General features: G+C 39.6%; 1 protein-coding gene across 2 annotated transcripts; it reads right to left on the bottom strand.

Moving 5' to 3' along the window:
- Window positions 1–1,119: 1,119 nt before the first annotated feature.
- On the bottom strand, window positions 1,120–26,490 carry LOC136677344 (plakophilin-3-like). Of its 2 annotated transcripts, XM_066654872.1 has the most exons (14): window positions 26,345–26,490; window positions 25,678–25,837; window positions 15,422–15,510; window positions 13,265–13,935; window positions 12,824–12,947; window positions 11,590–11,794; window positions 10,550–10,724; window positions 10,118–10,235; window positions 9,584–9,748; window positions 8,957–9,139; window positions 7,905–8,058; window positions 6,400–6,595; window positions 5,837–5,924; window positions 1,120–2,980 (listed from the first exon to the last, which is right to left on the bottom strand). In XM_066654872.1, the coding sequence occupies exons 1-14, from the start codon at window positions 26,345–26,347 to the stop codon at window positions 2,939–2,941; spliced, it is 2,373 nt and encodes a 790-aa protein (XP_066510969.1). In that variant the 5' UTR covers window positions 26,348–26,490; the 3' UTR covers window positions 1,120–2,938. The 2 variants fall into 2 exon arrangements, with proteins under 2 accessions (XP_066510969.1, XP_066510968.1); XM_066654871.1 differs by lacking the exon at window positions 26,345–26,490 and having other exon boundaries at window positions 25,678–26,089.
- Window positions 26,491–27,724: the final 1,234 nt, after the last annotated feature.

Below are 27,724 nucleotides of genomic sequence, written 5' to 3' on the forward strand. Positions count from 1 at the left end.
GTTCTTTCTCAATCTCCTGCCGATGGATAGAACAATAAGCACAAGGGAAAAGGTCAGGCCGAACCCTGAGGTCAGCATTTTTTTAACTCTGACCGCTTTGTACGGAGCTGTTTTTCACTCATTCTTTTTTAAATCTGCTGCTCTCCTGAGGTTTCTTGTGGTTTAATCAAAACACCCAAATCTTCCAGCCGTCTGAAATAGCACAAGTACACACATCACACGCAGAGAGAGCAGAAGGGAGTCCTAGTGGTCAGTGACCTGTCTGAGTGGATAAATGTGTCTCTCGTCAACTTTTCCAACGACCCCCACAGCATTTCAGAAACACCATAAGGTACAATGCACTCATCTTAGAGGCTAATGCTCCGAAAGAGAGCATCAGCAGAGCTTTTTAGAGTTGCTTCATAACAGTTTCCAGTGTAAAATTATGTAAAATTAAATTTAGCCATAACCAATTACATAAAATGTTGCTGTGCAATAATCAGACACCACCCTTCAAGCATTTAATTTTCAGTCAAAGTGAAGCTTCATTTTGTCCAGTCTCTCAAATATGAAAACGGAAAAGATGAAGTCACTCCACTTTCCTTTCCACATGCAAATGAATGATCCGATTAACATAATTTATACGTAATAACTAGTGCCTAGGCACGGTGGCGCAGCAGGGAATGTTGCAGTCACACAGCTCCAGGGACCTGGAGGTTGTGGGTTTGATTCCCGCTCCGGGTGACTGCCAGTGAGGAGTGTGGTGTGTTCTCCCTGTGTCCGCGTGGGTTTCCTCTGGGTGCTCCGGTTTCCTCCCACAGTCCAAAAACACACATTGATAGGTGGATTGGCGACTCAAAATTCTCCGTAGGTGGGAATGTGTGTGTGTTGCCCGGTGAAGAACTGGCGCCCCCTCCAGGGTGTATTCCTGCCTTGCGCCCAATGATTCCAGCTAGGCTCTGGACCCACTGCAACCCTGAACTGGATAAGGGTTACAGATAATGAATGAATGAACGAACTTGTGCCTATGACCTTTTGACCGAACTGAAGTAATTAAATGGTGTTCTTGAATGACGTTTTTATTTGATACCATTTTAAAACAAAATGATAGCCATAGTCAGTGAAGTCAGTATTTGGGTTTTAAAAAATTTATTTAACTGAATGCAATATACTGCCTAAGTACCATCTCTGTGTAATTTAAAGACAAGGAACCTGTTAGAAAATGTGTCATATTGGTCAGTCATTCCTGCTACAGATATAATTGCTAGAGTAGTCAATGTTATTGAAATCAGGAGAAAAGTAAATGTCTTAGACTCAAACGTCTTAGATTAATGTGTAACAACCACAAAAGCCAGCAGGGTGTTACACGAAAAGCAATGCTCAGTAATCAAGCATTAAAGTACATGAGCTTTCCATAACAGATTAATGCTTTGTATGGTGGCCCAGAGAGTCAAGACACAACAGCACTAAGGAATTAAGGGAGAATAGCAACATCAGGAATGTAGAACACAGGGAACATTAAGCATGAGCCGAAAACAAAAGATGAGAATGAAACATTAAGGGACACAGAGGACGTAATACTTTAATGGAGACCACAACTACAAAAGACATCTTGTGTTCTTCTCTTTTGTTTCCTTTCGCAGATTACGCTGTGTTTTAACTCTCTGAGTCACTGCACTCTTTTGAGATTTGATTGGTTGCTGTTTCTTTGTTAATCTTCTGTTTAGCTGTAAACAGTTTAAATGTACTTAGAGGGTGAAGTGCCTTTTTTTAAATGCTGGTCACACAGCATTGCTAAGCACCTCAGTACAACTGGAAGAAAATGTCGACCATGTGATCAGGTGAATATACGGCGGTACGTCACTCCACAAATGCGGGAGACGTGTGAGTAAACTATCCAGTCTTCTCCCAAACACATACTACTATATAAAGGCATAGAAGGCATACAGCACAACTGAGACTCAAACCCAGCATAGGGATGTATACCTCTTCCAGAGTGTAAGAAACAAATCTAAAAAATACATGTTAAAGTACATCTTCAGATTGTATACTTTGAGAGTTTTAAATTGTTTTTTTTTTCATTAGAATTAAATTGTAAAAAGACACCATTTTTCAAAGTAATTATCAATGTCCTTGGTAATCAGCTTCAATACAAAAATAGTGGGGAGACAACACAGAAGCCTTTGCATTTTACAGGGACTATCAGTCGTTTTAAACAAATATTACTCTTCAACTTATGTACTTTAGCCATTTTAAAAATAGGCACCCGTGTGGGAAACTATTTTATGGACCGTATTCAGGGACTATAAAGCAGTTTGTTTCTTTGTTTCATGTGAGATAAACTTCATAGAAAAAATGTAAAATAGATAATCACTTCTATAAATAGTGTTTGCAACTTTGTGGTAGTCAAATGACTTCGTGTTCCTTTCATTTGTAGAAAATATTTAAAATAGCCACAAAATGAGATGACCTCTATTTTATCTATGTGTCTCCTGCATGTACGTCCTTCCACACATACGCACACTTACACACAACCTCCTGCAGGCCTATTCATTTCACTTTCTGTGGCAAGGTGCCATGCTTCAGTGCAGTGATGGATAGATGCTGTTGATTTGAGTCAGTCAAAGCATTTATGATGGTTAACAGAGAAAACGGTCTTTTTACTTCAGCCTAGGCTCATCACTCTTTATATGAGATGGCGCTGATCCAAAAAATCCATCCAGTTGCACTCCCATAATAATAAAAAAAAATTGAAGTCCTCCCAGAAATCCACAGCAATCAAATTTAGAAAAAGTGGCAGAAACTAAAAGCACTCAAGCCGGCTCCCCTCAGTCTGTCCCTCGGTCTTCACTTCGACCAATTCCTTGGGATGTCCCTTATTTCTCTGACCACAAATGGATGACTGGGTTTGTTCAGGTTAAGCTTCCGAGCCTCTTCGTTCTTCTAAACATCAGATGTCTCAAATAGCTGTGTCAGTGAAATCTCTCCTCGTAAACCCTTTCTGCAAAACAGAAACAAACAGGAAGAAGAGGGTTAAAAGTTTAGCACACAATGGGTTAATGCTACCACTCACTGGTGTGTTAGACATTCATTTCCACAAGTGAATTCACAGACCAGGAATGGCATGTGACTCTTTTTATCAGCAAGTATCTCACAGCATGCGTCTTTTTTTTCAGCTCATGAACAGACTGAAGACAACTGAAGGTGTTGGCTGCTAATGAACCGTGAAGATTCTCTCAGTTCTGACAGTTATTTTAGCTGCGATTGTGTGTAATAATGACAACACACCCCACGTTCCAGTGTGACATTCCACACAAGGCCCCTATCTGACCGAGGACATTATCAGTCAGGACACACCCTTTAAAAATCAGGTCAGTGCAAAGGGGAAATAGTTTATACTTCAATGTTCTGCCAAAAACTACAATGTTTTAAGATACTTATGTTTTTTTCCCAGCACCTGTAAATTTAACCTTTTGGGTAACATTTAAATGTTAACAAATTTTAAATCAATGTTTTAATGAACCCAAATACACCTTTTTAAATATGTATAATTTAATTCAGTTTTACTCATAGAGCAATTTTACAACTGCCATTTTCACACAAAATTCCAGGTACTAGGTGAAAGTGTGCATCACCAAGACAACAATGGCCAATAAAAGATTCCTCAAAACTGAAGGAAACTTCCTTGAGAAGAACCAGGTCTCAGAAATTTGAACCATCCATTTCTGGTCGACATCAGAAACAATTAACAACCAAGAAACCGTTTATAAAGAGCAAGTAGTGTGTATGAAGGATTATAGTGTTAGACTGAGTAAACAGTAGTGTATAATGTGCTGTTGTGGGTGTGATAAAAGCTGTGTTAAAAAAAAAAAAAAAAGATAGTGTGGCCATGAGCAGTTCTAATTAAAGTAAAAGCCCGCTTTCATCAGTCAGTCAATGGGCAAGAAGCTGATGTTTGAAAATATATACAAAATGCATGACAATTAAAAATAGGCCTTCAAGAAATTATACCAAAACAATAGTTTTTTTCTTTTCTTTAAAGGCTAAGCACCAGCTCTATGAAAGTGTCAAACAAATAAATACAGTGGAATTTGAGTTCCTAACTTGTGTTTATTGATAGTCAGAAAACATGTTATTTCTTACTAATTCAAGGAATAAGGTTTAAAAGACCGTTGGTCCAACAATATTTTCCAACAATATGGGCATGTAAGGAAACCAACGAAAGGTGCTCTGTAACATGGAGGTAAACAGGGTAAGGACACTCACTTCGCCTGTTTTAGTTGGTGTTAGTTAACGTTAGCTTGACTCGCTAAACTCGGTGTCTCAGATTATACTCGGCTACGTAGCTGCATTACGGAGGTTTATAGTGTCGGATGAATTCGAGTTCGACTTCGATCACATTTACAAGAATAACGGTACCTCTAAATTTGAGTTTAGCTTATTGCTAGGCTATTGTCATGAATAATGTTGGTTATTTAGCTAGATACTGTCATAACTGTCGGTCATAACGGTGTTTTACCGCGGCGTTGTTCAGCTGTTGTCCACCAGTGACGTCACGGTTGCGTTCAAGAATTTCCGTAGCGAGCTCGGGTTTTTCCGTCAATTTAATAAAACTGTCAGTTTTAAAGTAAATTAAGCTGCTATTTTCATTTTAATTCATACTTATATCTGTCAGTAACTAAAATAATGTGAAATATTCATGGAGGTCCATTAAGTGGTGCTTAGCCTTTAAATCTTTTTAAAATCAGATTGAACTCATTAGTGTTAAAGAAAATTAACAGAAATTGTCCTTTAAAATCTAAGTGGGTTCTCAGTAGAGGATTAATACATGTATTTTCACTTAGAAAAACATGCAGTTTAAGCATAAAATCTGACCAGAGGTTCTGCATTAAGCACAAAAAATGTCAATGGGTCACTTCAATGAGAGATGAATTCATAGAGCTGTGTTTTATAAATGTTTGTGTAAACTCAGTTCATTGGTTTGTACAGAGCGTTTGAAAAGGGAAAGTTGCTATATGTTAATCAGTAACAGGTTCCAGGCAAATATTTGAGCAAGTAAACAGTGCAACAGAAAAAAAAATGGGATGATAAGTTTCTCTGAAAGGAAGAGCTGAATGCAAACTATCTGAGCAGCAGAGATGGAGCTTTGACAACATTCATCAATACATCAGCCAATGACTGCTCTATGGGCTTTTAGTTTCATGATAAATTTCAAAGATGATTTGGCGTTCAAAACGTTCAGTTGTGTTTAATTAACTCCATAAATTCACACATGAAGATGCAGATGTTTCTGATAAAGTATCTCATATGTATGAGCTCCACTGGAGTAAGGGGTTTGGTTAGCTTTCAAAGATTAACTCCAGGCATTCAGAAACCCTCCAATAAAAAAACGGTATGTACTGGACCATACTATGTGACAAAAGTGGACACCTACACTGAAAAAAGACGAGATTCTAGTTTGAGTCGATGTTGAAAGTGATTCTAATTTGATTCTGAAATAAGGTGTTCTTCTATTCATTCAAGGCTTTATGTTAGATGTTGGTGAAAATCTGATGGCATTCAGCCACAAGAGCACTAGAGAAAGCAGGCATTGACCAGATGCTGGTCCCACAGGTACTGAAACATGCTTCATCCATCCATAGTATGTAATTCCCAGTACTGTAAGGTGGTTCAAACACATTTAGCCTAAGCTTAAATTGAGCAAGGTGACATGAAAATCACGTGCAACTGTTTCTGAAAATCTGTGGTGTCTTAATGTATAGTATACAGTACAAAATATTTATTCCTATTTTAGAAAACACTAACATATAATAATTTATTTCCACTTATTTCTGTTATTAGTTGTGTTTATTCTCACCTGTTTGTAATCTTTGTGGAGCTTGCTGTAATGAAACATGTTGCCCAGTACTGTAGATGCTGCCTTAGCAGCCTTCAGCTTTCCTGGACTGATGTACAAGAGGAATCAGAAACATGAGATGCACTGGCACATGACAATACAGAGGACAGTTTAGATAAATAATGAATCAATCATGTAACATTACAGTGCAGACCTATAGTCTTAAGGAAAAAAAGGCTTTTTTAATCACATAAAGACCAGATTCTATGAAATCCTGTTTTTGTAATATTGCTTCTTGGTCCAGACAAAGTTTTTATTGAGTAAAAGCACAAGCCTTTTAGAGGCTTTTTATTAAAAATACATACATGCTTATACTATTTGTATTTTTATATTAAAGTGTTTTTAAACAATATAAAAAAATCACATTATTTTAACATTAATTTAGTATTTCCACAAGTGTGTAAACATTTTTCATTTAACTTAAGATTGTTAGTTTAATTTCTTGTGCAATGCAACTGCCATGGTTTTATGTATAAATTCAGCTAGGTGATTTAGCGTGGCTCTTTTTCTATACGTTCATCCACCTGTTGTCATGTGACGTCTTGATTCCGACCAGCTTGGGCAGCCCATCAAAGAAAGTGATATCTCTTGCAGCCAGTGAGCTTGCAATGACCAGGTTGTTGAGAACACCACAGATGTTGACCACCACATCGCTGGATGGTTCTTTCTGAAGCCCGTCGCTAGGCAACTTGGTCACTAGGATATTCACCACTTTGGTAGCTACAGGGCGAGAAGGATAACAAGATGAAAAGAAGATATAAATTACCAAGAGGTCAGTTGAAAGAATGATAGAGGAAAAAACTGAATGAGGAAGTAAACTTAACACATGAAAGAAAGCAAGAGTTTGGGTGGAGACTTTCGGAGAGTCCCAGATGGAGAAATGATGCAAGAATAAGACGAGAGAGTTGGCTAAAGATAAAAAAAAAAACAATGAAAAGAGGATATAACAGATAGAAGAAATGATTCATTGCAGTATCAAAAGAACAGACAGCACAACATTGTGTGTCACAACTTTTTTAAAGAAGAAGCAGGCAGGGAGGGACAACAGTAAGAAAGAACTAAATGAAAGGGTTCCAACAATGACTTAATTCAGTAAGATTAAAAAGCCATTGGTTTATACAATAAAAATATCCAGCATATGGTTTTGAGAGAAAAAATACTGACTTTGGCTGACTGTTAAGAGGTTTTGTAATAAGCACTTTACAGAACACTGAGAAACCAAACAAACTGCTTATCAAAACCTTCAAAAACTGCTGTCCAGAATGTTAAACAGATGCTTAACTGGACTGTTCACTGCAAAAATGCTAACAGCCAGCATGCTTTTGGGTTCTCAGACATTATCTGTTTATTCATGGACACTGTTGTTTGTGAGAAGCAGATACAGAGGCTGATAGCAAGAAACCCTTTCACCACTGTAAAAAAATGTCATTCTGAACGTATCCTATTTTGATTTACTCATTAATAAAGCAGAGAGAACATAGCTAAATTCTTAAAATAATTTATAGTTTCACTTAGCAATTTCCAGCACTGCAAGAAAGTTCACTCATTTGTGTAGTTCATTTCCAGTCAAAACTTCCTTTACATTCCTAACAACTGGTGATCTAAAAAAAGCAATCTTTCGGTCCATTCTTTCACTGTGAGGAGACCATCCAGCACCAGGAGTCTGAAAGGATGCTGGGTTCTTACAAGAAAGCATTACTAAGCAAAGGAACTAGATGAAAACAAAACTGCACTAAATCCAGCATAACAACTGTGGTTACATGGATTAAGAGAAACTGGATTAAAGCATTAAGGGGATGTCTATTTTATGTTGTATGTTTTATTTTTTTTTTTAAATAATTTTATTGTGTTTTTGCTTTCATGCAGTTAGCACGTCTAACAGTTTGTATCAGTCACTCAGGACCATAGAACTGGATCTACGCAATATACATCGTCCATTTCACGTTTCACAATGTCTTCCTTCAGACTTTTATGTTCTGACATGAGTAGGCTACTGAGAACACAGTTGAATACTGTGTAGAATACTGACCCATATCTGCCTTGTTCTTGGTGTGGCGAGACAAGTTCCTCAGCAGACCAGTGAGTGACCGCAGCTCGGCATCTGTTGGGGTCCGCAAATGATCCAGAACTACAGGCAAAATCCGCTCCTGCTCTAGAGCAACACGACTCAATACTGATGCCCACTGGGGAACGGATAGAGGGAGAGAAAGCGAAAATGAATATATTTATATGGGTATTAATAAATTCAGAGAGGGATAAAAAGAGACGGTTAAGGAGAAAGACAGGGAAAGAAAGCAAAAGGGAGTTGGAGAGAGTGAAGGAAATAGACACGGGGAGTAGAGGAAGGTGGGACAGAAAAAGAAGATGGGGAGAGAATGAGAGTTGTCCTATGAAGATAGAATAAGGAGGATGGAAGTTCATGGGAGAAACAGATTCAACGAGAGGGCAATGATAAAAGAAATATTTTCATAGTGGCTATAAGTGAGAAGGACAGTCAGTGATAATAGTGAGAGTGAAGTGTAGAGGAAGAGGGATCTGTGAAATGTCTTTAAAAGCATTCACTGTGGCCAAGTGTGGAACATTCCCTTTTCACCACTTCCAGGGCTGGATTTACCATAATTTAGGCCTATGCTTGTGCTAAAAAGGCATGTTTGAAATGAAACTGTAAACAAGAAAATAAACTGCTGCTTATCCACTGAGGACATGTACAGTATACGTCTTTCCTAAAATAATATGCAACTTTAGATCTGAAATCAGAGCTTCCTCTAGATTACTCTCATTGCTCTCATTCCATTAACTTTAAATAAACAAAAAGTCACTTACTGAAATATAGAAACAATGAAATATAAAGTGTACCATTAACATTTGCTACTTTTATGGTTTTACTTTCTGAACATCTGCAGTAATTGTTCATTAAACGGTGCAGAATTATTTTCACTATAATATATGTTTATTTACTTTAATTGGAGCGTTAAGAGAACATGTCACCCTTTCCTAAACATTTGCATACCACTGATATAGCTTTAATTAGTATCTGGGAATCCGGAGATTAGTTAATTTGTGTAGTATAGAGATTCTCACCCGGCTCTCCCCTGCTGTAATGTTCTGTAAAGCCCCAGCAGCAGCCTCACGAGTGGCTGTGTTTGTATCACAGGTCTGCAGTAACTGGTTGTATAGTCTCACGATCTGAGGATGCCACAACCACTCTGTCCCCTTCGGCACTCTTGCCACCTCAGTAAATGTAAACAGCTCCTGATTCCTCTGCTGCAAAGTAAAAACAATCAGTCGAATATAGCCAGCAATTCACGGGGTCCAAGCACATTATTCGGTCTAAGACGCCCAAAGCATCAGCACGCACCCATGCAGACAGACGGCACACTTTAGTGTCGTTTTTGTAGTGTTTTTAAAGGCGGTCCTTGGTGTTCTGGTGTCTCCGTGGAGCTGAAGTGTGAGAGGGAGGAGTAGTTGAGGAGTGGGGGACCGCAACGCGTTATAGTGCCACCACACAATGTAAGAGTTACTGTGTTGCATCATGTGGTGGCATTAAAAATGCTACTGGAGTTGATCGGTTTTGATATGTCAACAAAGAAAAGAACTGCACTTTGGCAAAATGTTTATTTATATAGTGATGTGGCTAAACAATGGGAATTACAATCATTAATTGTAAATGTAATTGAAAACACCAATTTTGATTGTGAAGAGACTCACTTCTTTTGCTTTCTTGCCCTGTGGAGTAAAGCAGCTGATGGCATCACTGGGGCGGGTGTCCTGAGCTCGTGTGGGACCCTCTAAACGCAGCTGAACTGATGGTGGGATCTCAGTGTACAGCTGGTAGGAAAGGTTTCTCAAAACACATACGCAGTTCTCCACACCCTACATCAAAGTGTGTGTGGGTGTGAGAGAGAGAGAGAAAGAGAGAGAGAGAGAGAGAGAAAGAGAGAGAGCAATTATACATTCTATAATGGCTTTTAAAAAATAAAGTCTTTAATATTACATATTCTACTGAGAGAATGTTTCAGGTTGAGTTCTTGTCTTTTGTTTAGGATTGTGTGTTTGCATTAGAGTGTCTGTGTTAGTATGAGCACAGGCATTCTAATGCACAATTGCATATATACCAATAAGTCATAACATCATGACCATGTCTATTTTTCTACACTCACTGTCACAGTAGAAATGAGAGAATGGATAGTGTTTTGTAGTTTTGTTTTGGTAGTAATTTTGAGTGTGTGTTTAGTCTCTGACCTTGTCTTCAGCTTTGCCCTCCTGTAGGGAGTTCTGAATATAACCCACCAGAGAATCAACAAGTCCACGAGTCTCCCTCATCTGCTGTCTGGTCCTACCATTCACTGAGCTCAGGTTTCTACACAGGAGGGAGGTAAGAAAAACAAAGAGTTAATGTGAGGGATAAGATCGTGTTCCCTCACTCTGTATACAGTAAATAGTTTGGGTATGCAAAGAATAAGGAATGGCTGTGCTTTCCAAGTAAAATGTGCATCACAATTTAAATATGATAATACACACGGACTGATCTATGCAATTTTGACAATTGGGGCATGTTTATATCCTTGTTTTTATGACTATATGCATGAGCATCTTTTAAAAGAGCACTAAGACACAAATTTCCTTGTGTGTGTGAGAGAATGTGTATGTGAGAGAGAGAGAGAGAGACAGTACCTAAGACAGCCTGTAGTGTTGTAGAATATATCTGCCTCTGAAGGGCTCTGCTGAATGACCCCAGAATCTCCTCCTCCAGAAAGAGGCACCAACACTCTCTCAGTCAGCTCCACTAAACTCTCCCTTGCCAAGCGCTCCTTCAGACTGTCCTTAGATGACAAGTTCCACAGAATACCTGAGCACAAGATAGAAATACACATGAAAATACAATAGGAAATAAAAAAACAAAAAACAAACATACAATTCTGTATATTCATACCGTAATACAAACATAATTTTCTAAAAAATTCACATCATTTAACTTTTATTATAAAGTCCAGCTCTAAATGGTGTGATCTCTGTGGTAAATGAGTGGATTTTCACACTGATTACATTAGAAAATGAGTCATAAAATATCACTAAGAGACAAAACAACCCAGAAGAGAGAACCAAAGAATCTCAAGGACTGTTTATTGTGTGCCGTATGGGGGTTGGGTACAAAAGCACAAAGGAGGCCAATGGAAGGGGGGAATGGCCACTGTCTGACAGGATATCAGAGCTGGATCTAGTCCAGAAAGCAGTCTGACCACTCTCTTCTCTCTCTCTCTCTCTCTCTCTGGATACACTCACAGCTCTGTTTGCCTCAGGTTAACCTGTGCTAGCTGCCAACTCTGCTCACGTCAACAAGACTAAAACACTCGCTGTACTTAAGCTTCAGTTACTCTTCCTTTCGCAAGAGAATCTTTCACTTTTTAGGAACTCGACTAAGACAACAGTTTAAGCTTTAATAAAAAAAAAATGACACTTTGCTCTAACTCGTGGACTTGACCCAACTCTACACCTAAGCGTAGTTTCAAAGGTTATAAGTGTTATAAGACTGGGAGTCTTCAAAAGCCTCTGCTCTCAGACACAAAATCTCTGTATCTTTATTTCTACCTGTATCTATATCTTTAAAATGATAACACACTTAAAGGGGCGCACAAGTAAAAGCCTTTAATGTGTGCAAAAGAAACACAGCAGCTATACAGAGAAATTCCGAGCCTCAGTACCCCATGTTGTACCTGTGATGTTTTTGCGGAGTTCATCATCTAGTTCTTTTAAAGCACTGACAAGTTTATTGATGCCACCAGCTTCAATAAGCGCTGTTTTGTTTTCCATATTCTCGTAGATCAAGTTGCGAGTGGCGCCTGTAGCATAGCGCTGTACCTCCTGGTTCTCGCTGCTGAAAAGTTGCACCAGAGCAGGGATGCCTTTTAAATTGCGCACCTATGGACAAGCACAGATGAAACATGGATGCTTTAACTCAACACATAATATGACAATATTTATCACACAAAACAAAATACTGCCCTCCTTTAGGGCCAATTAAACAGGGCGTTCATACTCTTTTGGAAAAAAACAAGCAGTCAGTGTTCTTTATATAAAGTCAATATCCACAATAAGCTAAGAAAATTGTACTGGTTTTTTCAGTGTAATATAATGTTTCACAATAACTTTTTGCCAAACTTGAGTGCACACTACAGAGGCTAAATTAAAGGTTTTGCCCTGTTTTTGCCAGCATGTGCTCTCAGGCAGAACGCTTTTCTCCCCAGGACCTGTGGATTATGATGATGGACACTGGGAAAACATTCCATGTTCCTAACTTCAGTGAGTCTGCTGACAAAATGAAAAGAGCTCACTGGAAATGTTCTTTCATTAACTCAAAAATTCACTGAAAATATTTTAAAAGATGAGATATTTCTAATTGAGAACCTTGGAGGTCCTAGCAACCTACAAACTGAAATAAAACAACCTAGTCAGTTATTTGTGGGCTGAAAACATGGGATAAATCCAGTGGTTTGTGGGGATGGGGCAGAATTTTGTCGTCCAGAAAGCTGCATCCGATGCCTGTATTAAAATCCCACGGCTGTGCTGCGGCGCATAGCTCGCTAACTCACTCACTAACTCATGGATATACAGTGCCACTAAGAGCCAGCTTTACATAGCACTGGGTTCGTCTTAATGTGAGATTGCAAACACAAAATTAAATGGCGTAAAAGGAAGCGGACAAATGGCTGTTTATACAGGGTAAGGAAAGTGCTGTGTTGTTTGATCCTACTGGCATTTTGAGCAAAGCATGTCACAGATATTTCATTAAGGGGGACACCAGGGAACAGTGGAATATGTCTTTAGAAATCTATCTCAAAGGCCTAACAACTTCATCGTTGTATATTTTTGGACATGGACATGTTTCTTTGCTGGTTAATATTCAGTGATGTCAGAGAGCTCTGAAAGTGTACAAGAAAATTTGTTTACCAAGTCTTTGGCATCACTGCTATGGTAACACTGATGCTGGACATAGGCTGCACCGAGCATCTGCATCGCAACATCTGAGGAGCTGAGATAGCTGACTGCAGTTGGCATGTCCAGACTCTGGATTCTGGAGGAAGAAGAGGAATAGAGCTGCAGATAAATATGTTGTGCCAAAATAAAGCCAGACTATCAGCTGTTTACCAGTGCCACAATTAGTGCCTATAAAATGCCGCCCCCTCAAGATGACAATCTTATTATGGTATATACCACAATCTTATTATGGTATAGTGATATGATGGTGTTAGGAACAATGCACAAGGACTCTTATTGGTATAAAGTAGTGTTGCTACCTGGACAGGGAACATAACTCTAGTTTTCCACATAGACGGCTGCAATGTTACCCACGTCACTACAGCAACTACGAGTGCAAAGTCATTCCCTCACCCTCCATGAACATCGCTTCCCGATCCATCTGCCCCAGCATCGCAGACGTCCACTCCTCTACCCACACTCTTCAGACTGTGCACAGATCCTGCTCGCCTCATTGTACTCTGGTAGTGACCTCCGGCCAGTCCACTGCTGCCACTGGTAGCCACCTGCTGCCACTGCATGGTGCTGTTGTTCAGCCTCTGGTTCTGCAGCTGCCGGTTGTTCATGCGGGTAATGGTGCGGTGAGCAGGGCCTTTGAAAGAATACTGATGAGCAAGCTCCGCCTCCTTCCAACCCCTACTAACCCCTTCACGTGCCAGGGTCCCGCTAAGAGTGCGAGTTATATTAGAGGTGCTGGGTAAAGTGCTGTGGCCATAGTAGGTGTGATGCTCAGTGGAAGCCATTCCATCTTGAGTCGTCCAATGGGCGACAGAAGGCGGCTGTCGGGGCAGAGTTTGAAGGCCCAGTAATGCTTCCTTCTCCCCCCGGCTGACCGCTCTAGACTCAGCAGCATGAGTCTGACCTGTGTAGTGTCCACCAACATATGTGTCATCGTAGAAGGCATAAGGGCGGCTTACAACAGCAGGCATGGGTACGCCATGGCTGATTCTACTGCGCTGAGTGCCCACCTCCACAGCCGAGCGGGAGCTGTATCCTCCACCACTGTACTGAGACAACCGTGGGTTCTGGTAAAGGAGAACACAAAAGGATGATGAGGCAAACTTTAAAAAAAAAAAATCACGTTTATCCTTTCCAGACAAACCATTCAAGCAAAAAGTTTGATAATGACTTATATCTCAGTCGTCTGACCTCCAGTATTAAATCTGAAAGATGCCACAATGACAAGTCAACCTACTTTCTTCTTTGATAAGGTGATCATATTGGTTTAGGGGTTCTGGTAGGGATTTATTTCAAATCTGAATTACATTTTTTAATTTGGCCTCACTGTACTCTGAGAACGATGGAATCCGGATCTGTACCAATACTGTTTGTGTCACTATAGTTCTGATAAGAATGTAGTTTTTGTGTCCTGTGGCTTTAAATCTAGACTGTTACAATAATATACATCTGTCAAAACACTGAACTGATCATAATACAACATAATCATTGTAAAATATTTAATATATTCTTTGATTTTCATTTAGCTGAAAAAAAGGAAAGTGCAGAGGATAACTTCAAAATCTGTGTTGACATAAAACACACAAGGAGAATATATTTATAGGGAGCAGGTGTTTTTTTTTTTTTTTTTTTTTTAAATCATTACTTTATTGAAGGAACAAGTCATTAACAAAGTAAACACATTTATCTCTATTGTCACTGCTGTGGCTTGCGCTAAGTCTTCCCTGGCATATCTCCCTGCTTTTTTGCTATCACAGCAGGGGTTAGTGAGGCCTCCTCTTGGACGTTTGACTCATGAGGTCATGAGTTGGGAATGTTCCAGATGCACCCTAAGCTCAACTCCAGCCCACTGGAACTGGACTTCACCTTCTAAACTCAGCTCTGGCAAGAGAGCGTCAAATACTACAACAGAGTGAGGCAAAGGTGCAGCCATTGAATGTGTCACTGTGAAGAGATTGTGGACCTTGCCATACAGCTAACAAATGGCCACGCCTAAATGAAGGCTTTTGGCTGAAGCCTGTGGTCAGGATGCTACAGAGAATGAGGGGGTTGACTGCCAGACACAGGCTAAGCCAATGATTCAGTGAACAAATAAAGATAAAATGGAGATTTTCAGAGTCAGATTTAACTAACTATCAGTCTGAGGTATAATGATAGATTAGGGTGTAGTTTGCAGAATTTGTGCCACATCAGGTTATTAGATTGTTCCTCTGGTAAAAGCCTACTGACACATTATATATAATAGAAATTATTTAACAAACCCTCTAGTGGGTGAACAAAATTAAATGTAAATATATAATTGCAAAAAAAGGTTTTGATGTGTGTGGCTGGAAATATGGACAGTTTAGTGACAGTCACATGCGGCAGTCAGGAGTACCTGGAGAACCCTGGCTTAGGGGAAAACAGCAATCAAACCATGGAAAAATTACTGTAACTCACAGCCCTTCAAGATGCATGTGTACTTTTATCTGTAATAATTCCAAAAATTATAAATTCCAAAGTTATACATGAAAAGTGAAGGAGCATTAAGCAATGGTGCAATGTGACACTTACTATTACTCTGCTGCCATTGTACATGGCCGACTTGGAGCTGAATCCGGTGCCCTGACTATGGTGTCTCAGTGTGGAAGAGGCATCATATTCTACAACAAGAACATAATGGGAAACCATCAGAGGAGCATTTTCTTTACTTGCACTTATGTGTTTATATTTTTTCTTTCACAAAAGCACAGTGCTGAGTCTGAATGACATACGACCCAGATGGACACCTGAGCTAGTTTGCCTACTCCATTAAGTCCCTAGAGTCGAACAAACAGATCAGGTTTTGCACCAACTCCTGTGGACCTGAAAGCCTCGGTGCAGTGAATAGTTAATCAGATGTCCACACTGAACAAGAATGCAGACGTCATGCTTCAGACCCCAAGACCCCCACAAAGGGAGTGGGTGAAGGGTTTTTAAGCTTGAAGCAGAAGGCTGTCAAGACAATAGCTGTGTTAAAATCAGGGGGATATTTTTGGCATAATTCAATGACTCCTCAGCCGAGTTGGTTTGAATGTGGTTGTGTGTACTCAGGAGCACTGTGTGAATAAGTGCAAATGTCTCTTAAAACCTTTTTTAATACTAAAAATGTCAGGAGGTATATTGCTGCCAGTAAGTGTTACATAACATTAAAAAATTCCCAATTCCCGTAAATGTACTGAATAAGCCAAAGATTTTCTTCTGAAACAAAGGGTATTAATAGGACCCTTGTTTCACTTTGCTGCAGGTTCAGCCTCTAATATTCTTGGAAGGCTTTAGAATAAAAGCTTGAACATATCTGTATCATATCATATTCAGCCCAGAGAACACAAAAAGGCCATTCCAGGACACCCATTTAGTTACTAATTGCATTGTGCCATACTGGTGACATCAGTGACATCATCTCGACTACTGTGTGACTACTCGAGTTATTTATGGGGGTTTATGGGAGAAGGTTTTTTTTTCCCTAACACCCGTTACCTACTTCTTTCTTTCTCACACATTTTATTTTGTCTTCCTATGTGACTTCTCTGTCATTTCTCATCTTACTGAAATCTCCTATATTTGAGACAACAATTTCAGTGGTTGACTGCAGCAAAAGATTCCAGCCACAAACCATTGTGCATACTGGAAGACGCTGGCATTCAGCTGAAGGATTAGAGAGGCAGCAAACAAAAGGCATGGACGTGATCCAGGTCCCTGACTGCAAAAACAAGAGAGGTTCAAGCTGACTAAGAGATCAAAAAGCATAGCAGGAATAAAGGGCTACCAAATGGACCAAAGGAATGAAGTCAACTATGCATAAGTACATCAAAATAGAAATGCAGACTAGCAAGAAATGAAGGAGTTACAGGACTAATTGCTCTACAGATTGGCTGATGTTGGCTGTACCTAGTATTAGATACATAGAAGAAAGACGGGCAGGCCTTAAGAATAGTCCAGGTAGAGATTTCATGTCTTTTTATGTCTGTAGTTCTGAGATCAGAAGGAAAGAGAGAAGAGCCCACAGATCTCAATAATGGCACACATCATTCTGTACACTTAGAGTATGAAGGTGTTCATCTACTGTTGACCTTCTTTTCCTCAACGACACCTCCCTCCACGGAGAAAGAATGGTACCAGTCACCAGTTTGACTGTAGCCTGGTGGTGATGTTGTCCTGAGTCTAAAAAAAGTATGAGAACTTTACCATGGCTTTATCTGTGGTTCTCTTTTTGAACATAAATAATACTCTTACAACTTGCCAAGAGTCTGAAACAGAGCCTTATCTCAGATTCTCCCCCACAGACTTCAGACAGTAAAACTTTTCTCACGCAGAACTGAATGACTCCTTTGAATTATTAAAAAGGGGCAGGCTCTCTGAAAGACAGGTCACACTATTCTGCAGAGGAAGTTAAACTATAAAAGCCAGACAGAGAGAGACACACACACACACACACTGACTCAGAGAGAAAGAGAGAGTGCATGTTTTTCAAAGTCCAGGGACTTTCCTGCATATTTCACTTGACATTTTTGTAAAATTGGATTTCCACAAAATTCACCAGATCAATGTAACCACATGAATTCATTTGAAACATTTATTCATATCGGTTTGATAAGAAACAACCAGTTCTAAAGAATCTTATCAGAATTATTCACAATATCATGAAAGGTAACTATATTCCTGAAGTGTTTAATATATTTGAATACCATTTAATCTATTTCAGCATTATTATTCCTGGTTCCATATACACAATTTTAAAAATCTAGGTAACTACATTGTTTTATTCAGTACACCATTTGAAAATTAAATACTCTTAATAGTGTTTACATCTCAATGAGTGGATTAAGCAGTCAATCCTTAAACTCATATTCTTTAAGTGGATCTTCCTGTAAAGTATATGAACTTCCATATTCAAATTGTTTGTGATTAGCATTAGCACATAATAATGAAAATGTGGGTGGGTTGTAATAATTCGATGTGACACTGCTATTACTGCACTGACGGAGTACAATCGACATAACTCCTCAATGATTAATTCTTCAAGGTTTCAGTGAGCATAAAAGCGACTGGGCCTTTTCAAAGTGACTATTTTTAGCTTTATTCAAAATATTCCTCTTATGACATCTCTAAAATGCACTGAAGCTTGGAGCATCATTTCGTCTTCAAGACTTATTAGGAAGGTAAGGTCTGCTGGTGGATCCTACATTTTATTAAAAGCTAAATCCCTGAGATGAGGCTAAAGCATAAGAGATGGGTCTGTTCAGAGTGAGATGGGTCTGTTCAGAGTTAGGTGGGGGGATTCTTGGGTGAAATTGAATCATCTGGTCTTCTTTAAAATGCCTTTGCGTGACCAGGGCACACTGATCTGAAACTTGCAAGCTGCTCGTCTCCTTCTGATTTCCAAACCACTAAAGCGGAAGCCTTCCAGAGTCACTAATCTAAAAAAAAAAAAAAAAAAGTAGTGCTAGGGTGTGCAGCAGTCTTGCACATTCTTAGGCACATCTGGATTATTTCAAAAACTCTGCTATCGATAAGCCAATACAACAACTATGCTGCAACAGTTCAATCACAATTACTATGCACTTTTTAAAATAGAGATGCTAAAAATGGTTTCTCTGGAGCAGTGTCAAAGAACAACTGCTTTAGTCCTGTGAGAACTTTTTAATGGACGTACAAGAGGGAAAAACAATGTCAGAATAGAATAACACCAACATCAATACAAACAGAACATTTTTCTTAAACAGTACAAGGAAGACAAAAAACGTTATATTAAAACACTCATTGCAAAAAACAGATGAGCAACTGAATTCTGGGAATTATTTCCGTTCCTGTAATATTTAATGTGTTTATGTTTAATAGACTCATCAGTACTAAAGTATTGAATTCATATTATTACTTAACCATTAACAAATATAGGCAAGCCCTTTGAGTATCTTTTACATATTTCAGATTTTGGTGTTAAATGTTAGAACAGGCAAAATAATGGTCATATCATTTGCTGTTACCTTGGTGCAAAAATACTAATACTTCATAAGAGTGCAAGCAAAATTGGGCGGAACAGCGGCTTAGTGTCTAGCAGATTCGCCTCTCAGCGCTGGGATCTGGGTGGAGTTTCCATGTTCTCCCTGTGTCTGCGTGGGTTTCCTCCGGGGTCTCCGGTTTCCTCCCACAGTCCAAAAACATGGAGGGTAGGTGAATTAGCTTCTCTAATAAAACGCCCTGGTGAATGAGTGTGAATATGAATGAATGTCTGTTTGTGTGAGTGAATGTGTATGTGCCCAGATATGGATTGGCACTCTGTCCAATCCATATGCAGTGGACGGTCATTCCTGGTCGAGAGTACGTTGTGTGCGTTTGGCTGCCGCTTCTTGCCAGTGTGTGTGGATTGAGCGTTCTGAGCAGTGTGGATTGTAAAGCGTCCTTGGGTGTCTAGAAAGGCGCTACATAAGTGTAAAGATAGATCGATAGATAGAGTGCAAGCAAAATCCTACAGCTGTTTTTTGAACTAGTTTTTGACCAATTGTTCAAATTAATAGCCTGAAGCACGGGCTTAGCCCTCAGCCTGGTGCTGACAATATTCATGTTTTTCAAATACTGTTCCAAAGAGTTGAGTCTCAGGTCATTTACAAGTAATTCCTAAAAATTATGTACCATTCAGCAGTAGTACAACAGTTTGTAAATAAGTCTGGTTCTCACTGCATCTGCTAGAGTTAGAGACGGCCACATGCCTGAGTGGTTGGACTGAATGTTCTCAGCCCCAAATCAATAACATCAGGCACAGAGTGTTGTTAAATGTGAACTGGGAATTCCTTATTGTTGTTGCAAAAGAAACTTATCCAAATGAGCCAGAGAGTAATTAAGAGCAACACACAACGAGGCAGCCTTGAGAAATTCTCTGGCAGTTCCACTGGTGAAGTCAGAAACAGAAACATAAATCGTACAGACAGCCAAATAACAAACCAGGGAGCATTTCTTTCACTACCATCTCAAAGTAGCAGTTGTCCGATGAATGCAAGTGAGTGAACCCTCATACTAGGTCTTTCTGTATCACAGCATGCTTATTCAGACAGCTCACACTGTCTCGCGCCACACTTTAACGCTCAAGCCTCAGTCTAAAATAGAAGTACAGCATGCTTCACTGATAACACACTTAGGGTGATGTGGCAGGAATCTCACCAATAGAGGAGCCACTGACTTAAAAGTACTAACCCTGACAGGCTTTTTGTGGGGAAAAATCTCACTAATACTAAAGTATATTTTACTAATAATAATAAAGATTAACAATAATTTTCAGGTTTCCTGTGATTCAAAGGATAAAGGAGTATCCTAATAAAGGATTAAAGCTGCTAGAGGTGATTTTATATGTCTTGGCATAGACTCTAAAATACTCTGAAACTGTACTAAAAGGATGGATTGCCATTCTTTCAAAAGGATTCCTTCAAGTGGTGTTTGTGGTCAGTGCTGTCTAACATTGCAATCCAAAATCTCCCATAAGTGTTGGACTGGTTTGAAATCTGGTCACTTTGAGGGAAATAACATATGATTTACATTATTTTCATATTCATCAAACCATACAGTGATCCCTCTTTTGCATGTGCATGGGGTCAGTGTCATTCTGGAAGAGAACACTCCCTTTAAGAATACACAGCAAATTCTCCAGTGTTAAATCAATACTATTACTGTTAACACTGAGAGTGTTAAATTATTACACTAACAGTGTTAGTTTAACACTAATAGTGTTGATTTAACACTGGTGAATGTGCTGTGTAGCCATGACCATCACAGAACAAAGTACTGTACTGATCTGCAGAGACCCTTCCTGCTAAAAGGACATGTTAACATAAATAATGGCAGCAAAATATCCACCACAGTAAACAGAAGCTCCTGTTTTCCTAGGGCATTAGTCATTGAATATTTAATAATGTCTTTGTCATAGATGGAAAAGCAGATGTTACTTCATTGTCTTGTGACTGAAGTTCCTGACATCTTTGCCTCTACATGACCCCTCTTACAAACTCAACTTAAGTCACTTCCTTCTTGTTCCAAAACTCACTTAAGCCATCTTGTTCAGAAATCGAGAACAACTGGGCATGCTCAGTATTTGTGTGCTAGCCAAAGAGCAAGATATCACCCTTTTATCATTCAGTAAACCTATCTGGAAACATCTGCACTATTATCAGTGATTTCAGCTTCTCCAGTAGTGCTCCCATTACTAAAGCTGATGCTCAGCGGTGCGCACACACACACTGTGAATTATCTACTAGAAAAGGTCCAAACATTACTGAATGGAGCAGCTGAAAATGTGCTTAAAGTTACAATGCCCAATAACAGGCATTGGCTAGAGGGATATAATCCACCCTAGCATTGAATCTGAAACCCAAATAAAAATTGCACCCAAATGTTTTCCTATTATACCACAATTAGTTCCGACCCTGCAATGTGATTGGCTGAGAGACGTTCCAGGAGTGCCAATATACACTAATAATTGTACTCTAACCGAAGCTCTTCAGGCATCAATCCGCAAAATACATGTAACCTAGCAACGATACCACAATTAGTTCCGACCCTGCAATGTGATTGGCTGACAGACGTTCCAGCAGTGCCAATATACATTAATAATTGTACTCTAATCGAAGCTCTTCAGGTATCAATCCGCAAAATGCATGTAACCTAGCAACGCTATGTGCAAAGACATTTTCACTCAAAGGCGATCTTCATTTTCCTTTCGCGCACATTATTTTGAACAGAGTAGAGGGTTATGACGCAGTGGACCGTTATCTGCATTCTGCTGTGTAAACAAAAGAAAATTGGGAATAAAAAGTAATTGGCTACGCCTATGTGGTTGTGTTCAACTCGAGGCGCATCATTTTCTACACTTTCGTTCACCAGCACGGCTCTTCAGCGATACTCCAAAGTACTTACTTTTAACTCAACAGAGAGAACTCGGCATCGTTTAGTGTATGACAAATATCACTCCGATCTGAATTCACTGTAAACAATAGTTAATCTCTGCTTCTATCCTGATTTGAACAGAGAGCAGCTCTGAATAATGCAGCCTTGTTTCCCAACAAATCTGGTGTGAACACGGACCAGCTGCTGAAGAAAAACAAAGTTCACAAATCCTGAACGTGTCCAACATCGCACAAGTTAAAGATGCAGAGTTCGTCGAAAAGAGCAAAAACTAATGTGCGACGAAATGAAACTATTTTACCTCGCGGAAGGTTGATATAAAAAAATCACGGTCTTCTTTATTTTAAAACCTAATAATAAACGGCGGTAACGAACTGTTATATTTGCAATAATACACTTGAGGTTCGTACTATAACTATTGGCACTGGTGTACTGATCTTTGACACTAGGCCGCCAATATCTCACGTTATAGCACTCCCTCGCGTGTATTATTGCGTTAATAGCGAGCATCACTGGTTCATTAGGTTTAATCCTATCTAAGTTGGACACAACACACTCACTGCAGTGGGATCAGTTCTAGATTGCAGCAGAGATATGGAGAAGACTCTTTCCAGCTTTAGTTTTTTTCCTGAGAAGCCACTGCCCAGACCTGCATCACTGTCTTGAATCTTAGGGACTTAAGTATTGCTCTCTGCTTCTGTGGCCTTGGTGTGATGAGATAAAGGTCACAAAAGAGGGGACAAAGTTCAAATGCCTATCATTCCTCTGGCTATTAGACCCTGCAAAAGCTACACACCACACTGATAAACGTATCAACTTACACAGATGTAAATAACTAATCAGTAGATATGTCTTCCATATCTGCAGAAGAAGGTGCACATTGTGTATATGTGTGTGTGTGTGTGTATGTAACAAAAGGTAAAGTATCACCAGAAAATAGGTAAATAATACCTGTTATATAGGCTACACACACACTCAAATATAAACACAGTTGCATAATACTGTGTGACATATCACTGTGAATAAGTGACCCATGTAGCAAGTGTGGTTGAATCAAACAAACTATTCAGAAAATACTAAATTCTTCAGTTTGATTCCTTAATAGTTTCACATTGTTTCAGATGCGTAGCAAGGAGTTGTCTTTTCACAGGGGAAGGATGAAAACACTAGGAATTTTTTAAATAACTGATATGATTCTGATATTCTTGACATTTCCCTTCTTTATGCAAGTGGATTTTTTATACACAGTGCTTCACAGCCTGAGAGAAGGGTCAGAAAATAGCTTTTAGTTGAGTTCATTTGCATAACTTACAGATAAATAACACAGCCAAATAAATACAATAGTCATTTCAAGGGTGTTTTTGAGCAAAGCCCTTTGAAGCTTAATGACCTATATATTATTGCCACAATACAACTGCAAAGCCATAAAAGATGGCATTTTCCCACAGGATGTTCAGCACCCACAACCTTAAGATTCCTCATTTAAAAGTCAGCCCCAGAAGATCTGACTCTACTGTTTACAAAAAAACGTTACTATGCATTTAAAAGCTTAGCAATAACAATCCTCTAATTAACTCTAGAACATATAAACATGTTTTTTTTTAACAGTGATTACTGTTTCTTGCAGTCATTGCTTAGTTTAAGAAAAGAGGATGCTAGCCAAACACATCCTTTGTGTTTCAGATTACAAAATTGCCACCTGAATTGTCCTGAGCTGAATTCACAATACGGCCAAATGCGTGTGTCCATCTGCTCACAGAACCTTTCTTCTGAAATGAAGGGTTTTAAATTTTAGAGTTTCTTACCCTCTATAAAAGAGACTTTACAACTGATTTTGGAACATTTCTGGGCGAATTTGATTCCACGAGAGGTTTGGTGAGGTCATGTACTGATGTTGGCTGATCACACCACTCCAACTTGATCCCTGTACTGGGGGTTTTATAAGCTCTAGGACATGCTTGGCATTGACCATGGTTATTTGGAGTGTTCCGCAGGTGTTCTGTCCTATTTTGTTTCATGCTTTATGGAGAGCAAAGCCTTGAACAAACAGTGTAAAAGCAGGCTGATTTATATTAGTTCAGAAAACAATTACTTTATTGTTATGAAGATGTAAAAACAAGGCCACTACCTTGCAGTAGAATCAAGTCACATTCTGCCTTAAACCTGCTTTTTCTCCAACACTGTACAGCACTTCTTGGCATTCAGGATTACATATCATGTAGATCTCTGTGCCCTAAAACGACTCTCGCTTGCTTTTCCACATTCTCTTTTGTTTGTCTGAAACCTTTCTCCAAATATTCACACATCCAACTATGCCACAATGGCAATAATATAGCCTACAGACACCGGAAAAGTGTCCTGTTTACAAAGCAGCATCTAATACGTCTGATATTACTCTACCACAAGCTGGAGCTTTGAAAACTGCCCAGGTGCATGGATGTGTTTTGACTGCAATGTAATTACAAACTCGATGAGAAATAGAGACTCAGCACACAATGTCCTGTTGGAGCTTTAGCACATTCATCAACAGTTTCAGTTACAGTTCACACCCCTCTTTTCTCTTTATATTAAAAAAACCCTGTAAATCCGTGTTACGTCATGTTTTAAAGTATACAGCTGTTTTACAGATTTAGGGAAAGTAAAAACTCACTCAGTTTGAACTGTCTCAGGCTCATGTTTGATATAAGTTCCAGAAGGATGTGATTAGAGAGTCTGTACTGTATTAAAAATCAATCAGTTTGGGTAGCGTAGTAAGTAACAGCACTACTTTCTGCACGGCAAACCAGGGTTCAATTCTCAGCCTGGGCAGAAACACCATGCTATACCAATAAAAGATAAGAAGGAATCATAACACTGAATTGATACATAAATCTTTTGGACGATCAAACCTTATAGGTTCTGGATAGGAATGTCTGATAAATGGCAGATAAGTAAATACAGCTATTTTTATAATTATCAATTAAACAACAGCAGGTCTGTGCTGAGACTAATGCTATAAGCTAAAGTAAGAAAGAAACTACACTATTTTCCAAAATTCCCATCTTTCATTTTGTGTTTCATAAATGAAAGACCTTCTGAAGGTCTCATAGGATTTAATTGAACTGTAGTAGTTTGTAATTTTAACTAATTCTAGTGATATTTGGATACCGTATGTAAATTAGTAGGGCATAAGACACCCACCCAGTCAATCACACACCAACACCAGCAAACAACACGGCTAAACCAACATACCAATGTGTGTTATTAGACTAGAAGGAGGAAACCAAAGCACTTAGTGTAGAGGAAACACTCACGGTCCCAAGGAGAACACACCAAACTCAGAAATGAGCTCTGGAGCCGTGTGGCAGTGACACTACCTGATATATCACTGTGCCACATTGGTAGTCTTTAAAGGGTGTAAAATCACATTAAACGTTTGGACACATGTTAAGCGTCAGACACACAGCTTCATCACTGCAATAAACGGCAATAAATACAGATCACTGGGAGACATACTATATATGTAATGTGGTCCGGTGAGAGTTGTGTGCAAAGGTTTGGGAACCCTTGTTCATATTACATGTTTTGAAAGTCACACATTTTCATCACAAATTAGCCTCGTTACAGTTAATTGTAGCTTGTGTGAATCTATAGGAGTAGATACATATAATGGATAGGTATTATTTAATTGCTGAATAAGCATTTAAAATATATAAAAAGTTTATATAATCACATTACAGCTGTGATATTTTTATTTCTGATTTGTCCATAAAATTCAGCAAATAAATACGAATTCCATGCTGAATTTTATTAAAATATTATATCCAAGCATGCTCTTGTTTTGAATGCTTTCACTTAGAAACTCAACAAAACACGTCACAAGACCCTATCCCTCGCCCGAGGTAGTAGGCCTTTTTTACCTGAGCAGGTGGAGTGGGTTCCCGTGAGCCGCGGTAAAGACGCAGCCTTCTCAGCCAGTCTCTGCTGGACCTGCTGCTGGACGCGCCGGGCTTTGGTCAGCTGATCCGTGCCCAGCTGCTGGTCGGAGGGCACCGCATACGTGGTTACCGACGTGGGGGGCTGTAAGGCGGAGAAAAAGAGACCCTCATTGGCGCTCATTGTGTAAAGTGATGGAGCTTGCTCTGGTAGAGTCGGTCCTAATGTTCCTTCAGCTGCAAGTAAAATAAAAGTCTCCCAAACAGTAATAAAAAAAAACCTTAAAAGTATTTTTTGGGGCAGGAAAGACGAGTGGTGAGTAGGCGCTGAGGAAATTAGATCAGGCTACATGGAGAAAAAGTAGAGCCGTACAATTGATCTGTTAGGGTTCAGCAAGCTGCTGTAGTTATCGCCAACCGCGCGGAGTAAGAAAGAACGGTATGGGCGTGGTCTGGTCTGGGGAGTGGGTGTGGCCTCCACCCTCCATAGACTCAACCTTAGTCAGGACAGCTGTTTACAAACGGTTATTCAGAAAAAGATATTATAACTACGTGAATTTAGACAAAGATACACACCTACCGCAGACTATACAGTCACTTTACACTTTCTGAAGACCATTTTAAAACCAGGAGTAGTGTGTAAGCCACCCACCATCACAGCACACTTGTCAGCTTTACTTCTCCTCGCTGCCTTTTTTGAGTCCGAGAATGACACTTTCTTCTCCTTTTTCCGCGCTCCTTTCTCCAGTTTTTGCCTTCTCTTTCTCTGTCCTCAGTCGACTGTTTCTAAAGGGGCTGGGAATGAGCCGAAACTTATAAACTCAGGCACTCCACCCAGGAACAACAGCCTTACCTCATTTCCCTTTCATAATCTCACTATTATTAATTCCAGAACATAAAGAATGATGTGGATGGGGGGAGGAGGGTGGAGGAGAAGAATACGTCAGAAAAAAAGAGTCAGATTCTAAAGAAAGACACCACCCTTGGGGATGAGAGAAAGGACATTATCCAAATGCTGAAAGAGCAGGAGTTTCACGTAAGGGTCATGACACTGCAGTGCTACGGGGCTGTTGACCGTTCATTATATATTTGTCGTATTTCTCTAGAGTTCAGAATGTAAGTAAATTGATCCAGAGGAATTTGAAGTGAAATTGTGTAGTCTTACAAATGTACAAAACAGTTTATTCTCCTGCTCACCCCGCTCCCTGACGAAATGTTGCTGCTGTGAGACCAGGGCGTTATGCTGCTCGCTCGTTGCCTGTATATTTACTGTAAAGCCCATGCTTGGTTCCATAATGTCTCTTGATATTAAATTGATTACTGTAATATTCTCTTGGCATATGAGACACACACACATTTGCTGTGACTCTCAGTGAAAAAAAATATTCTAACTTGAATATTCTCTCTTGAATTTGCCGGTTCTCACTGTCAACTTTCAGGGTTTTTGCAGCCATCACCAAAAGTAATTCTGTGAATTAATTCTCAGGCCCAGAGAAATGAATGGCGTTTAAGATTAGCTTAGTTCATTAACCGTGTTGCAATAGGCTATACATTTGTGCACTACTGCCACCGTCAGGTGAAAGGAAAAATTGAAAAATGCCAGCAGGCCACTAATGAAGTAGTCTTAAAAGTGATTCATTCATTCATTCATTCATTCATTATCTGTAAGCGCTTATCCAGCTCAGGGTCGCGGTGGGTCCAGAGCCTACCTGGAATTATTGGGCGCAAGGCGGGAACACACCCTGGAGGGGGCGCCATTCCTTCACAGGGCCACACACACACACACCTACGGACACTTTTGAGTCGCCAGTCCACCTACCACAGTGTGTTTTTGGACTGTGGGAGGAAAGCGGAGCACCCGGAGGAAACCCACGCAGTCACAGGGAGAACACACCCAGAGCGGGAATCGAACCCCAACCTCCAGGTCTATGGATCTGTGACACTACCTGCTGCTGCTGCTTTTGGCCCAGGGGCCGGACTTGACACCCCTGCCTTACGCAGTCCAAAAACACATGCTGAGAGGTGGATTGGC

The sequence above is a fragment of the Hoplias malabaricus genome, chromosome X2 (assembly GCF_029633855.1).
Source record: "Hoplias malabaricus isolate fHopMal1 chromosome X2, fHopMal1.hap1, whole genome shotgun sequence".
NCBI classification, from domain to species: domain Eukaryota; kingdom Metazoa; phylum Chordata; class Actinopteri; order Characiformes; family Erythrinidae; genus Hoplias; species Hoplias malabaricus.

Coding starts and splice junctions, on each gene's coding strand:
- LOC136677344 (XM_066654871.1), bottom strand. CDS start 25,876: ATGAGCGCCAATGAGGGTCTCTTTTTCTCCGCCTTACAGCCCCCCACG. Junction 8,059..8,956: donor TTACAGCAGGGGAGAGCCGG/GTGAGAATCTCT, acceptor TCCGTTCCCCAG/TGGGCATCAGTATTGAGTCG. Junction 6,596..7,904: donor CAAGAACAAGGCAGATATGG/GTCAGTATTCTA, acceptor CTCGCCCTGTAG/CTACCAAAGTGGTGAATATC.